Genomic DNA, 16,898 nt, shown 5'->3' with positions numbered 1-16,898 from the left:
TCTGGTATATCAAGTTGAGGCAGAACCAGACCCCTCTCTCCCTGTATCGAGGCTGAGTTCCAGAGAAAATAGGCTCCAAAAAGTCAGTCTATGCACTAGGGATAAATTCTAGTCCCATTGCTCATGGCCCCACAAACTGCCCAAGCCATAGAAGGGTCATATAGAGAACCACTAATTCACTAGGCTGAGTTCCCAGAGTCCAGTAGAAAAAAAGGGAGGAGAGATTATATAGCAAAGGAGTCAAGGCCGTGATTGGAAAACCCACAGAAAACACTGACCTGAGCTAGTGGGAGCTCCCTGACTCTGGACTCATAGCTGGGGAACCCTCATAGGACCTATCTAGGCCCTCTGAATGTAAAGATTTGTTGTTGTGATTGGTTTAATAAAGAAGCTGAGTGAACAGTAGCTGAACCGCATAAAGTTAGTCAGGAAAGCCAAACTGAGAGTGATGGGATGAAGGAGGGTGGACTAGAACAGATGACAGAAGATGCAGAGGAAGCAGGATGTATAGAAAATAAGGTAACAAACCATGAGGCAGAAACAGTTAAGAAATATGGGTTAAGTTGTAAGAGCTAGTTAGTAATAAGCCAGAGCCATTTGCCGAGCATTTGTAATTAATATTAAACCTCTGAGTGAGTATGTGAGAGTAGCTGTGGGACAGGAAAACTCTGCCTACAAAATATTTTAACTTTCTCTGCTTCTTTTACCTCATTCTTTCATTTATTCATCTTACAAAAAGATTTATTTGTATGTGTGTAGTGTGTAGTGTGTAGTGTGTGTGTGTGTGTGTGTGTGTGTGTGTGTGTGTGTGAATGGCACACATGTGCAGGTGCCTGTAGAGCCCAGAAGAAGGCAATGGATCCACTGGAGTTGGAGCTACTGGTGGTTTGTGGGCAGCCTGAGGTGGGCAGCCTGAGATGAGCACTGAGATTGAAAATAAGGTCTTCAAGAAAAGCCAAGGCACTCTTAACCACTAAGCCATGTTTCTAACCTCCCGCATACACTCTTCCAGCTATTTTATCATAAAAAGATATATGCTAGCAAAACGACAAGAAAAAGGCATTGTTGTTCTTTTCACTGCTCTATTCACAATAGCTAGAAGAAAGAAACATATAGACAACTTTCCACTGACTAGTGGGTAATAAGAATGCAGTATAACAGAATTCTATTCAGCAATAAAGAAACATAGAATCATGCGGTGGATGGAACTGGAACTCAGAAAGGAAAACACCACATGTTCTCTTATTTGTGGATCTTAGCTATGATTCTTTAGATTTGTGTATATAACCTGAAGTAACCTCAGAAGCCAGGGAAATAGAAAGTGGAGGTGGAAGTTGAAGGAAGTTGAACAATCTAACTCTGAAGAAGATGGTAGGGCATATAGGTGTTATCAAGGAGGAGATTGGGAAATGGAGAGGAAGGACTTAAAAGGAGAGAGGGTAAGGAAGATAATACAGAGGGAGAGGCAGGAAGGAGGGGTAAATAACTCTAAAGATGTTTGAAAAGCCACAGGAAAATACATTATTTTAGAATACAATCTTTTATAAGCTCACCTATAAGCATGCATATGCACATACATGACACATATGCATGCTTGCCCACACATAATGGAGTTCACTACATGGGGTGGAAATGTTCCTCCAAGAGCCCTATAGTATTCTAACAAACCCCCCAAAGCCTGCCAAGGGAAAGCTTCCTTCTAGCTGTTGGATGAGAGATTCTAAGAAAACAACTCATTCAGAGGAGTGGTTCTCTGTCTTTGGGACTTGACTTTAAGAAAATAACAATGGAAGTCAAGCATGGTGGTGTACTCTTACAACCCCAGAACTTGGGTGGTAGAGAAAAGAGTGTCAAGTGTTCAAGGTCATCCTCAGCTATATAGTAAATTTGAGGCCAACCTGTACTACTATATGAGATTCTGAGTCTCAATCTCTCACTCCCATCTCCCACCAAAATAGAAGGAAAAAAAATAATGAAGCATAAAGTAATTGTGTGGACCAATAGAGAGATAGTTGATTTTTATTCCTTAATGTGTAAATGGAGAAAATTACAGAGTGCTATATATATATATATATATATATATATATATATATATATCTTGCTACAATGAATATAAATAGTAATATAATAAATACAAACAACAATAGAATAAAATAAAAATAAAACACTGCACTAAAGGTGCTTTCCTTTGGGTTTGTGCACATTAAACACTCAGGATGGTTGTTCTATTAGTATATGCTAATCTCAGAAATAGCTAACAGGAACTTTAGAATCTTCTGAAGGATTGACTTCAACTTTCAACTTACCTTACATGCATCTACTTTTCCTTCCATGAATCCAGCGCACAACATCCCTGGAGTTATTAGGCCATCATACACATCCTTTCTGTTACACACATCACTGCCTATGGTTTCCACCCTAGCTTGCCGAAGTTTATTTTGTGTAGGTCCTATTACATACACACAAACAAACAAAGGAATGATGTACTTTTCAAATATTATTGTATCTCTGCTACAGACTAAAAGTGTATTCCAAGGAGCCAAAGCACAAAGTATTTTAGAAATATTTGTTTTTGCAAAATTGTAATTTCTCTACTTTTAGTGTCTACATGAAAGAAATCAAACATACAAGCCTCATAACTGTATCATATTAGTGATCCTGTCAAGGCATCCTCCCTGTGGAGTAGGGGGGGGGAATGGGATGGGAGGATGGTCACGGGACATGGGAGGGAGTGAGAGAGGGAGGGAGGGAGAGGGAACTGGGATTGATATGTAAAATAAGAAAAATAAATAAATAAAACTATATACAGATATTATATACATACAAGATTTTTCATGAGAACACATTCTGCAGTCTTCACTGGATGATCCCAGAGATCAACCACACTGATCTAGTCTAAGTTGCATGATAAATAAATTCAGTTTTTTCTTTTTTTCAGCTAATATTAAAGTAGGAACCAGGACACAATGCAGAAAAGCTTTCTCACTGGTACCACTGATAGTGTGTTGTTTAAGGCATTTCATAACATGGAAAGTAAAATGGATGACCAACTTGCTCCAGCTATCTGATGGCAGAATGGTAATAAGGGCTAAGAATGGAGGATGCTGCATGGCTTCCATGTGGGTGCTGTGAACCCTAACTCATTCTTCCACAACACTTTGCCAACTGAGTCCCAGCCCCTGCACCATTATTTTTATGAAAATACTTTTAATATAACTTTTTATTTAAATTTGAAACAAGCTTGTTTTACATATCAATACCAGTTCCCACACCCTCCCATCTGCCTCTGTTCCCCCTACCAACTCCCATCCCATTCCCTTTCTGCTCCCCAGGGAGGGTGAAGCCTTCCATGGCAGACCTTCAAAGTCTGTCATATCATTTGGAGCAGGGCTCCCATGTGTCTAGGCTGAAAGAGTATCTCTCTATGGGGAGTGGGTTCCCAAAGTCCATTCCTATACTAGGAATCAATACTGATCTAGTACCAGAGGCCCCTTAGACTGCCCAGACCTCCTAACTAACACCACATTCAGAGAATCTGGGTCTGTCCCAGCTATCAGACTGGGGTGCATGAGCTCCCCCTTGTTCAGGTCAGCAGTTTAAGGAGGAACTTCCCATGAAAATACTTTGTATCACAGAAAATAGGATGGAACTACTCACCATCATCTACAATAGATCCAAATCCTGTGACAAACACACTTGTTTTGGGTGGCAGTTTCATAGATGAGTCTGGGAGGCAGACTCTCTGGACCACATTTGAAAACTCTACTCGGGTCGTGAGCTGGGCTAGAGCAATGTCATTTTCATTGCTTTCTCTGTGGTAATCTTCATGGATAATAATCTTTCCAACATTTCGCTTCACTGCAGGTGGTGTTATAGTTGTACCAAAAGTAGCAATCCATTTACTTGGGTCTCTGTTTCTACAGAAAATTAAAGGATAATATTTGTGGTTTCCACTGTGTAGTTTTAATAAAAAGGTCAAAATCATACTTGTGCTCAACTTTTAGAATTAAGCTCTTGAAAAGTTCCTGTGGTGAGAGAATTGACAGTTGATGGCACTATGAAAAAGAAGTTTCCTATGGCTAAACCAAATAATTGTAGGTAATTTATTAATTATCAACTTCCAAAATTTACATGTGTGCCTTATTAGAGTTCTTTGGGTTCTCATTCATTATTTCAATGAATTGTGCAGAAACTAATTCCTTTTATTCTAGATAATGAATATTTTAGTAAGCAAGTTCCCTCTCTACCAAATGCCTATCCTTATTTGACAACTTACTTGTTGGCTCTTGTTTACTGTGATCTTTGAGGCTAAGTGGAATGTGTCTGCTATGCAATTCCTCATACGTGCAAAGTCATTTCTCCACCCATACCCACACCCCTTCCTGACGTTCAAGGGCTAAGCTGCCCTTCCTGGAAGCCAGTCTCACACAGTTCTTTGCTGTAGTCTGTTCAGTCCCCTGATTACCAACTCTTCCTTCATATAGATGCTTATTTTCCCAGGGTTATGTCACAAATTCCATCCAGCCCAATCAACTCTTACCTCCATAATTCTTCTCCAAAGTTCATTTCAATCCTTTTAGAATTATTCACACCACGAATGATTAAACATATACAGAAACCAGAAGTGGTCTGGGTAAAGGGAAATTGGGTAGAAGGAAATCACAGAGAAGAACTTAAAAGAGGGATTTCCTCATTTATAAGGGACTGTCAAGTTGATGAATCATCAACTCTTTTTTCTTTTAAAAAAGACTTTTGTTTGTATTCCCCTGTGTGAAGCTATGTGTGCATGAATACAGCTGTCAGTAGAGGCAAGAGGCATCTATCTGATCTGCTGGAGCTTGGGGTTATAGGCAGTTGTTACCTCACTTAATATACCTCACTGCTGGGAAAGGAACTTGGGTCCTCTTTGAGAGTAGAATGTCTTCTTAACTCCGGAGCTACCCCTCCAGCCTGCTCCAAAATCAAAGTCAGTCCTTCCTTCCTTCCTTCCTTCCTTCCTTCCTTCCTTCCTTCCTCCTTTCTTCCCTCCCTCCCTCTTTCCTCCCTTTCTTCTTTCCTTCTTTTCTTCCTTCCTTCCTTCCTTTCTTGTTTTAGAAAAAGTATTTCTTTTTATTTTGAGATTTTAATATAATTACATCACTCCCCCTTCCCTGAAACATCAACTTTTAAGAGTAGTAAAAAGCTATGCAGTTCCAACATGCACTAGACTGCTAGTGGTGATCAAACAGAGCCAGGAGCAGGAAGAGAGTTCTTCTCCCCACCTGTTGGTTTATTTGATTATTAATGGAAATTTTGTTCAATGTGGACATACAGGACTGGAACCTTCATTTGCTACCTAGACATTCACTACTAGAATTCTAGGGGAGACAATGACTAACACGACTCCAGGAGTTAAGGAGATACAAACAATTCGAGATGACAAAATGGGATGGCTATCCCTTTGTGCACCATCCAAGACTAACAATAGCCCAAACACCCTACTTTGTGAATAAGGTGACTAAGAGATACTCAGGCCTCGTTATATCTTGTCTTCCTATATCTTGTCAAAACCTTTTCCTGACTCACAGAGTAAACGTTCATGGCCATGAAGTGTTGGATTTGTACTTAAACACCATTTTTAAATATTCTATTTTTACAGAAAAATGTATTTATTAAAATAGGAAGGCTGTTTGGTTAACTTCTATATTATCTTCATAAGATACCTTTATTCCCTCTCAAATAGTATTTCAAATATCCAATTAGATGAATTATGGCACTCTGGAAATATAGTCCCTTTTCTTCATGATCATCGCCTTATCCAGCTCTTTAAAATACTTATATCAATATCAATTTTCTATATTTGCCATATTAAATATCTTTCTTTGACGTCATAATTGCCATTAACTTCCAAAAGTCTTTGCCATCCTTCATGTAAACACTCCTTTAATTTTTGAAGTTACTGTACTTGTTCCTTCACTTCCATTCTTATCACACTATGAACAATTAGCCAATAGTAATCTTTACTATCAGCTCCAACATTTGGTTCCTATGTAGGTCTGTCCATCTCCAGAAATTGCACTAGACTCATTGAAGGGAGCATTTGCATTCATTACTAATATTAAGCTTATGCTTTGGTTGTATTTTATTTTGTATAAACACTTTTAAAAAACATTAAAACCTACATTCAAAACAGCTGGACAAAGCAGCCTGACAGACTACAGCCAGGATTTCTGAATCTTCTTTGAATCCCCCATGACAGCGCCCCTTTCCAGCAGGAAGTAGTTTGGAAAGAACAATGCTCAAATTCCCAAATATTGTCTATAAATGTTTGTTTTCATTTAAATGGACTTGGTTATATAAAATAAATACAAACAAACAAAAAAAACATAAAACCAAATATTGGGAGACTATAAAGAACTAAATCTGTCATGAAGTCTTAACAAGTAAGTGTGAGTTATGTTTGTTCATCACAAAAACATGGTACTAGTTGCTTTGGGATTCATAGACATGCATTAGTGAGACTCTTCATTGAAGGAGTAATAGATAACTTTAAATTCATTATGTCAGTCTCATTACACCTTGTCTGCATAGAGACTAAATAAGCATCTTGGAATCATTTTGTCTGTACCCTTAAAAGAATGGGGGGGAAAAGCCTTTTGGAAGCCCCATGGAAAAGTTGCTTCAGGAGGATACATAGACAGGGTCACCATGCAAGAAGAGCCCCTCCTGTCTTTGATTTTCTCTCTGTGTGCTGATGGTAATCCTCAAGGGAGAAAAGATTAAGTGCTTCTTCAATTTCCACGTACTCTAGAGATTGTAAGTATGTCTGAGTTTTGGGAGCAACAACATGAAAGTCAAGCTGAGATATGACTCTGCTACACATGACCAAAATAACATGCTATGAGAGCAGAGTAACAAGGTAGGTCTCTGCTACTCTCTATACATCTTCTGAGTGATAGAGTCCCATGGGGTTTCCTGTATATTGCAGTGAGAACGGGGTGCTTCAAAATAGATTCTGAAGCCTTTTCTCCCTTTGTAATCAAATAATACTGAATATTGACAGTGGGAAGTAGTCACAGAGCAGAACAGAGATGGTTAACTTTTCTCCTTGAGTATGTAGAACTCAAGAATAACAGTCTTCATGGTGAATAACCCTGTAGTGGTATAGTAAAGAGCACTAGAATGTCAATGATATGAATGTAGTCAGTATGTAGAGAGCACAGAAAGTGCATACCAGAGGACATGTGGTGAGAATGAGCTGCTCCCTTGTAATAAATCAATGGTAAGAGGGGGCTAGGAAACAAAATCTTCCACAACTTGGTGAACTTACTTCCAGAAGCAGTGAGCCGCTGTGAGCAGCCATGTGTTGCTGATGAGTGTGGCTCCACACTGATGGCCAGCCCCTATGAGCTGTAGGCTGGCCTGCCATGGCCACTCCCCTTCCATAGCTGTTTCTCTTCCCTGAACAATTCTCTCAGTAGTAGAGGATGCTGGTAATGGCATGTTTGAAGATGCCATCCTTATCCCGCATCCTAACAATGAAACACATAGTAGTTTGTTCTTTTGACAGTAGAGGAAAGTATCATGACTTACTTGTATTTACATAAGGTACTAAAAAAAATCCTTTGCCTCAATGATTCTTTAACACATTCTTAGCTGTCAGCCACTGGCTTGATCTGTGTGTGTCTATCTCTGTGTTTATTGTATTTATTACCCTGAGGTTAAGAAGAAATGTTTACCAATATGCTTAGGCGTTTAGTTCAAAAATCAACTTTTGTCTCTCTCTATGAAACATATTGGCACATATTTGTAATCCCAGAATTTGAGATGCTATAAAGGAATTTTGTCAGTTTTTGACTAGCTGGGCTTACACAGTAAGTCTCTCACAAACAAATAATATATATTCATAATATGAGTAAATGGGTTGGGGCAAGTTATCAGATCAGAAACAAATAAGAACCTCAGTGATCTTAAATTTTGCAAGTCTCTTGTAATGTCCAAGTCAAGAAATAAATGGTAAATTGACCATTCAGGTATGCTTCATAACTGTTAAGATATAATTAGTCTGGAGAAAGCATTCTCTATGGTGGAGTGAGTTCCTGATGTGAGATATCTTTGTGGTAACCTACCCATAGTAGTATGTAATTAAAGTACAGAAAATGGATTTTTGCTTTATTTACCACCCTAGAGTCATTTCATCATTTATTTTTATCCATGCATAGGTTATTACTGAACATCAACAATGTCTAGATATTCTTTGAAATTATAACATTAATATATATAATATAATAATATATTATATATTATATTAATATATATATTACACACATATATAAAATCTTTTTACATGAGAAAACCCAGCCTTGAAGGGGAATACAAATTGCTATACAACATCTAGCTGGCGAGTGACAGCATGGAATATAACATTAGGAGATTCCACATTCAAGGCAACAGTATTTTACTGTTGAGAGACAGCCCAACACTGAATATAGGTCATGATTTATCCTTCATGTGACTACAAGAATCAATTTATTATTTTTGATGTATTTTACAAATTTTAAATACTATTTTTCATTTTCAAAAATGTAAGAGTAGTTTAGAAAAATTCTTAATCCCTGATATCAAATCTTCAACTAATCAAACTTCAAGTCAGCCTTTAAAAAGACTTGCAAGTGGCAACTTTGATAATGGGCACAAAATTGTCTACAAAACTCAAAATATATTCAGGTGTGATAGGATGAAGAAGGGAGAAAACCTTAATTAAACTTTTTTTTAAAAATTAAAAAGTAAAAATAAAAACTTCAATTTGCTCATTTCTTGAATTATGAAAGCATATTAAATATTTTAAGAATATAAACATCTAAAATATTATATTATTCTATTACATAGAATAAAATCAATACTAATATATGAAACATTAAAAAGAAAAATGAAAGACTAAGTATTTGATTTATGAAAGTATAAAAAGAAGTGGAAAATAGTTTCATTTGTACTAACATTTTTTTTTTATTCTCATCTATTCTCTTTACTAAGAAACATACAGTTAATTGTGGATTTTGGAACTTACGACTATTGAGAAGATTTCTCATCTTTCTGCTGTCAATAGCTGTAACAAAAGAATAGAAGTTAGCTGACATAATATCACAGTCCCTTTCCTCTCATATTTTGTTCACATGTTCATGAACAGTATTGCTAATTATTTGAAGTATCCATAATTCAGAAAGATATTGTAGTTTTCATAACCAAGTAATATACAACAATCCTCTGATTCAATCATTGATTCAAATAATAGAACTTTGTTTGAAAATAAACTCAGAGGATCTTATTTTATGATTTTTCTTTTATAAACAAGTAAAACTATTCAGAATGAAGAAGCAAGGATAAATGTTCAAAGGATAAATAGCCAAAGTTGAAGATGTGGTCTCCTATTTCCATCACAACTTGTATTGCCACTCAATGTTCATTGGCCATGTTCCCAATGGTCAGTCATGAAGGCTGACCCTTAGGGGCCAATTTCAAGGTCCTAGTCAAACAAGAATTGGGAATTCTGTCCATGGACCTTTCTGACTTCTTCCTGAGACCCTCTCATATTGAAGTGCCAAACAAGTTTGTGACTTGACAGTGAGAAGACCATGAAGCTCCTTCACTTATAACCTGTCTAAAGACCCCATCCACTCATGACTCTAATCCCACAGCTCTGTACTGCAGAAAGATAGCAAGCAAACCCTGTCTTATCAGTCTTTTCCATGTCTGAGTAGCTTTTCCTCTTTCTCCAGACAGGGTCCCCACTACAAAAATCTTGTGATCTACTATTGAGTAGGGTTAGAGAATTCCTCTATGACCCATTCTTCACAGAAAGGTGGATGGGGTCAGAGTCCCAGTACTTTCTTTGGAAACAGGAATTTCAGTTGCTATGGCTTGCCTTGGAGCAGAAGAAAGTAGGGAGGGTGAGATCCAGAAAGAACTGTCCTTAAAGGTCCTTTAGATTTACTTTAGTTCAAAACTCTCCTTGCCAAACAACATGCTTTGGAGCATTCTGTTCTGTTGTGAAAGTCCAAATAGGAATATAAGCCCCAATCCCTACTAGGGATTTCCCAGAGACATTTTTTTAAAATTTAATTTAGAAACAATTTTATTTTATGTATCAATCCAAGTTCCCTATTCCTCCCGCCCTCCCTTGCCTCTGTACAACCACCCTTGTCAACCCCCCATTCACTCCCCAGGGAGAGTGAGGCCATCCATGGGGGATCATCAAAGTCTGTCACATCATTTGGGGTAGGGCCTAGGCCATTCCCTGTATATGAGAGAGTATACCTCCATGGAGAAATGAGCTCCCAAAGTCCATTTGTATACTAGAGATAAATACTGATCTACTACCAGAGGCCCCATAGACTGCTTAGTACTCCTAACTAACACCCACATTCAGGGGGTCTTGGTTGGTCCTATGCTGGTTTCCCAGCTAACAGTACAGGATCCATGAGCTCCCCCTTGTTCAGGTCAGCAGTTTCTTTGAGTTTCTCTAGCCTGATCTTGACCCCTTTGCTCATCACTTTTCCCTCTCTGCAACTGGATTCCAGGAGTTTGGCTCAGTGTTTAGCTGTGGGTGTCTGCTTCTGCTTCCATCAGCTACTAGATGAAGGCTCTAGGATGGTATATAAGGTAGTCATCAACCTCATTATTGGGGAAGGACATTTAAGGTAGCCTCTCTACTATTGCTTAGATTCTTAATTGTCCTTGTAGCTCTCTGGACATTTCCCTAGTGCCATATTTCTCTTTAAATCTATAGTGGCTCCCTCCATTAAGGTATCTCTTTTCTTGCTTTCCTTTAGCCAGAAAGCCCAGAGGTATTTTTTTTTTAATGAAAGGTGTGTATGGAACAAAAGAAAATAGATGCAAATGAGTATTTGTTATCAAGCAATGTCTAGGACTATGCTTGTTTTGGTATCAAAATAGCCTGTTTGATAACAATGTCATTGTGTATAACCAAGGACAAAAATGTTTTTGAAAACTTTAAGAAATTCTGTAACTTTAACAATGCAGTAAACTTTGATGGTTTATATTTTATTTTTTTATTTAAGTATGTGATTATGACTTGGGAATAGCTATATTATCAGTCAAGATTTGCTCTGAGAATTCTCTTTATAGAATGATGAATACATCCTATTTTCTTTTGGAGCAAACTGTTTTAACAATCAAAAATAATATGTAGTGATATTGTGATCATTGTTATTTCTAACTACATATGCAATACATGGAAAAAATTGACTTAAAGATGTCCATGAAGGGTCTGCATGTCCCTTTCCTCTTTTATATGAAACCAAAAGTAACTAAACTTAAAATTTCATGAGCAAAGGAGCTGTTAGGCCTGCTGCCCTGAGATGTAGATGATGGACTAAGGAGGTAAACGAAAAGGAGACAAGTCCAGTCCTTGCATCTTAAAACACCACCTAAGACTGTTATTTGAAACAGTATTTTATTTTGGCAGAGTATTAACAATAGATTCCCTCTAGGTTTGGGTTTTAACTAGCTCTAAGGTACTTTTCATTTTAATTTTGTAAACTATTTGAAATTTATTTTCTTCTATGATTGGGGGGGAAACTGTGACTTTCCTGATGTCTTCTTTTCTTTGGGTAGTAATGGAAATAATGAAAACTATTTTGAAATTAGAAATAAGTTAGGGAACACCTTTGTAATTTATGTCTACCTTACTTCAGAATCACTCTTCATGTTTATTTCTTTGACATAAAATGTAACTCTTGGGGCTATAGAGATGGCTCAGTAGTCAAGATGACTTAATTTTCTTGCAGAGGACTTGGGGTATCTCAGCATCCACCAAGTAATTCCACCACCAAGGGATCAGACATCCTCTTCAAGTCTCCAATGGCATCTCCATACACATGCACATAAACTCAGTCAGACAGACAGACACACTCACATATGCACATAACTAAGGGAAAATATTATAAAAATACTCTCTAAATGAACCCATAAAGGATTCTGAGGTTCATAATATCTCTGTTCAATTCTATTTTTTGCTGACTCATGTCTCAGGGCCTTGTTTAAAGTCAAGCTCCCCATATAAAATGTTGAAAATAAGGCCTACCTTTTGATGCATTTTAAAGTATCCAATATCATTTGGTTAAAAAATTTAGAAACTTTGTAAAAAAAAAAAAAACATTCGGAGTGAGGTAACCCAAAATCTGAAAGACAAATGTAGTATGTACTCCCTCATAAGTATCAATACCAGACCTTAAGCAAAAGATATCCAGCCTAAAATCCACAACCCTAGAGAAGCTAGAACCCTCTTCCAAAAACAGATAGAAGCAGATGCAGAAATCCACAACTAACCAATGGGCCAAGCTCCCTGAGTACAACTGAAATGATGGAGTAGCAATAACATAAACAAAGGAGTCAAGACCATGATGGGGAAACAGCAGAATCAGCTGACTTGAGTCAGTGATCTTTCACTGACTCAGGTCTGACAAATAGGGAACCTGCATAAGACCCATCTAGACTTCCTTAATATAGGTGACAATGGTGTGACTGGGACAATATATTATGCCACTGGCAGTGGGTCCAAGATCTAACTCTAATGCACAAACTTAGTGGAACCCATTCTATATGGAGGAATACCTAGCCCAGCCTAGACACAGGGGTGTGGGGTTAGAGAGCTGCCTTAGTCTTGCCTCAAAGAGATGATGGGACAGACTTAGTAGATTTCCTAAGAGAGGCCTTACCCTCTCAGAGGAGCTGATGTGAAGTGGGGGGCAATGGGGGGGAGTGGGAGGAGAGAAGGGAGGGGGACTGAAATTGGAATAAAAAAATAAGTTAATAAAAAAGGAAATAAAATCCTGTCATAAATGTAAAAAAGCATAATTCTAAATTTTACCTCATAGTGAATTTTTATTTTTGTTTTCTTCCACACTGTTATGTTTTTATTTATTGAGTGTGTGTGAGAGAGCACACACTCATGTATGAGCATTCACATGCATGAATTCATGTACCATGTACATATAGGAGCCCGAGGATGTCAGAAAGGTGCCAACTACCTTGGAACTTGGCTTACAGATAACTGTGAACTGTCATGTGGACACTGGGAACTGAACCTGGGTCCTTCGCAAGAAGAGAAGTGTTCTTAAATACTGAGTCATTGATAGATTTCTTAGTGGTGAGTTTGTAAAATGGGAAGACACATGAACCAAATTCTTATGACAAATGCAAGAGATTATAGTCAAAGAGAACTGGAGAAACAGCAAACAACAACAAAATACTTACATGTGAGGCTAAATGATGGTTTATTTATAGTCAAAGGCAACTGTTTGATCTTCAGACTTTGATATAACGTCTTTTCAATTTTTTTCTTGATTCGTTCAGCACTATCAGTAGATGGGTATCGAAACATGAGCACCATAAGAATGTTTACACCCTGTTCATCTGGACTGGAACAAAATAGAGAAATTCATGTTTTCCATGAATTTAAAGAAACATTGTGGATGATAGCTGTGCACATGAGACTTAGTGTTACATCTAGATAAAGGGGACAAGATGGGATGCATGATGGTAATGAGTGTTTCAAGCACTGTAGAAGTGAAAAAGCAACATGCTGGAAATAAGATTATTCTCTACCTCTCATAATTTTGGAAAGTTTTGTGTGGTACTCATGAAACCATACTTTTTTATATTCACTTAACTTACTTTTTAAGACATTTTGAATAAAGGTGGTAAGATGATGGGGGATGCCCTTCTGTATATATGTTTCTCTTATTGGTTGATGAATAAAATACAGTTTGGCAAATAGCCAATAGAGGCAGGAAGATAGGTGGGGCTTGGAGATGGGGAGAATGGTGAGGAGAGGCAGAGAGGTGCTGTGAAGAGATGCCATGTAGCAGCCAAAGGAGTAATAGGTCCAGTCACTCTTCGGTAAACCAAGACCACGTGGAAATGCATAATTAAGACAGATGTAGCCAATAAGAAGCCCTAACCATTGGTCAAAAGTTTTATAATTAATATAAGGCTTTGTGTTTCTTTGGAGCTAAATGGCTGTGGGACTACACTGGAAAGAAAACTCCAGTAACAGTAAGGTAGCTGAGGTCTTTATTCTCTAGTGAAGTGCAGCAGAGACAATATGGTCATCCACCACATCTATTACCCTTTGCCTACTGAGCACAGAACTAGACTTCATTTCTAGCCTCTCTTGAAGTTTTCTGAAACTCTCTCATGAATTCAGAAATGATGTCCCTTACTGCCAAGGCCTTGTGCTTCTTTGTCTCAGGCAGAAGTAGATCACATGACAATAAAATACTATAATGGCCACTGGCACCTACTGTTTTGCCTCCACTTTTGATTCTTTGAGTTGGCAATAAATATTGTATTAAAACACTAATATTTTACTATTTGGTATTCATGTGATAAACACATTTTAATAGGGAGTAGTTTATAAAAATAAATAATTTGATCAATGATTTGAATGTAGAAATTTATATCATGATTTAGGGAAAGAAAGCCTCTATTCAACTTTGGAAAGTAAAAGTGAATTGACTTATAAAGACAAAGAAAAGAAGGAGACAAAAAGGAAAAGACAGAAAAAGACTAATTATCGCTAAAAAGTTAAACAACTATATGTGTGTGTCCTGTCATCCACCTGTCGTCTATCTATCTATCTATCTATCTATCTATCTATCTATCTATCTATGTATCTATCTATGTATCTATCTATCATCTATCTCTCTATCAGTCAATCATCTAGCTAGCCAGCTATCATCTATTACCTATCTACTTATCTTTTCTATATCACTTTACAATCTATCCAATTGTCTATAATCTATCATATCTCTTTATCTCTCTCTCTCATCTATCTAATTATCATCTATTATCTATCCATCTATCTCAGTGTGAAATCTAGGCCTTTTAAACATCATATGAAAACATACATAGGAGCTGGTGAGATGCTCAGCAGGTACAGGTGCTGGCTGCCAAGCCTAATGAGCTGAATTTGATTCCTGGAACCCACATGGCAGAAGCAGAGAACTGAGTGCTATAGGTTGTCCTCTAACTTCCATGTGTGTGCTGAGTGATGCACATGGCCAGACATGAACAGAATAAAGAAATGTGAAAAAAGACAGGTCTTAGTCCCTGATAATAATTCCATGTTTAACTTATGTATACTACATTTCACCAAAGTATTAAAACAAAAAGGCACTAAAAAAATAAATCAAACATAGGACTGACCCAGACCCCCTGAATGTGGGTGTCAGTTAGGACTGGGCAGTCTATGGGGCCTCTGGTAGTGGATCAGTATTTATCCCTAGTATATGAATGGACTTTAGGAGCCCATCCCACATAGAGGGATACTCCCTCTGCCTAGAAACATGGGGGAGGGCCTAGGCCCTGCTCCAAATGATATGACAGACTTTGAAGGTCTGCCATGGAAGGTCTCACCCTCCCTGGGGAGCAGAAAGGGGATGGGCTGGGGTTTGGTGGAGGTGATAGGGGAGGATGGGAAGGTGTGAGAACTGGGATTGACATGTAAAACAACCTTGTATCAAATTTAAATTAAAAAAGAAAAAAACAACAAAAATGTTAAACATTAAAGAAAAACATTGCATAGGAAGTGACAGTGACAGTTATAGACTTCAAGAGAGGAAAATGAAAAGGTCCTACATTCTGTTCTATTTTGTTCCTTCTTAATGGGGGACGGTCGGTATTAGTACAACAGTCTCTCTCGTGTCCTTTCCTTTCTCTATATTTATTTTCTCACCTAATAGCTGTGAGTCTCTTGTAAAACACCTATCTTCCTATTGTGACAAAGAAGTCATTGAAATGGTCAGAGAGCATAACCCGTGTTGCTTAAATTTTATGAAATCTCTTTGATAAAATGAAATTATTCTCAGGGTGGCTGAACAGCCATGTGAATTAAACGTGCCGTCTTTATGATATTGGCTTGAAATCACAGAGCAGGTCTACATACCTTATCTTGATAACATGGGACTTGATAAATCGACCCACTCCAGAAGAACGTCGAAAAATCCTAGACATCTGAGAAATAAATAAATAAGAAGTGTTAGTCCTGAGAAACATATTATTTATTTATCAAGAATTTTTTTTTTTTTTTTTTTTTTTTTGGTGATGACCAGATTTTAGTTGATTTTCATGATGCATATTGGGTTTCCACAGTGGGAAGACTAAATCTGTATTCAGATCCTTGCGGAACTGAAAAGCCTTTTCAAAATGGTCAAATTTACTGATTCTGCATAAACTGGGATGACTATGATATCTGTCTTACAGAGTTGATTTGGGAAATAAAATTGGGAGCTAAAAAGATGGATCAGTGTCTAAGAATGTTTTCACTGAAATCATAAGGATACAGATACACATTCTAGTACCTGAGAGATAACCCAGGCTTCCTTGTAATTCCAATTTGTGGGGGCTACAGAGACTTGCTGCTTTAAGCCTAGCCCTGAAAGCAGGCACCCCTGGGTTCAGGGAAAACTGTGGCTGGAAGGAATAGATGAAAACTGATATCAGAATATACTTTATGTGATGTCGTCGTCTGACCTTGTATGTTCACAGGAAGGTATGCACGTGCACTTGTATAGACCTCCCCCCCATACACACACATACACATACACAGAATTTTTTTATTTTATTTTAATTTAAATTTGAAACAAGCTTGTTTTACATGTCAATCCCAGTTCCCCCATGCTCCCCTCCCCCCCTGTCCCCCTCCCAACCCCCATCCCATCTACTTTCTACTCCCCAGGAAAGCTAAGGCCTTCCATGGGGGAACTTCAAAGTCTCAAACAAGTAGAATTTTTAAAGGAAATAAATTTATATCATGTTTAATGTCTAGCAAATTACAAAATAATTTTAGTCTTAATTGTTAAACGTGTTATTTTAAGACATCATCTTCAGTTCTAAAA

General features: G+C 37.6%; 1 protein-coding gene across 1 annotated transcript in view; it reads right to left on the bottom strand.

Annotated features, from left to right (window-relative positions):
- Positions 1–16,898, bottom strand: part of LOC127232241 (transmembrane protease serine 11F) — a 71,433-nt gene that overhangs the window by 1,332 nt on the left and 53,203 nt on the right. Inside the window, exons 5-10 of the mRNA XM_051198261.1 lie at positions 15,947–16,014; positions 13,255–13,418; positions 9,047–9,085; positions 7,310–7,511; positions 3,658–3,917; positions 2,307–2,449 (exon numbers count right to left, since the gene is read on the bottom strand). Coding sequence (XP_051054218.1) covers positions 2,307–2,449; positions 3,658–3,917; positions 7,310–7,511; positions 9,047–9,085; positions 13,255–13,418; positions 15,947–16,014 — 876 coding nt within the window. The remainder of the gene's footprint in view (positions 1–2,306; positions 2,450–3,657; positions 3,918–7,309; positions 7,512–9,046; positions 9,086–13,254; positions 13,419–15,946; positions 16,015–16,898) is intronic.

This window comes from Phodopus roborovskii, unplaced genomic scaffold, assembly GCF_943737965.1.
Source record: "Phodopus roborovskii unplaced genomic scaffold, PHOROB, whole genome shotgun sequence".
Classification (NCBI taxonomy): Eukaryota; Metazoa; Chordata; class Mammalia; order Rodentia; family Cricetidae; genus Phodopus; species Phodopus roborovskii.
This window is presented reverse-complemented; position numbering and strand designations above follow the sequence as displayed.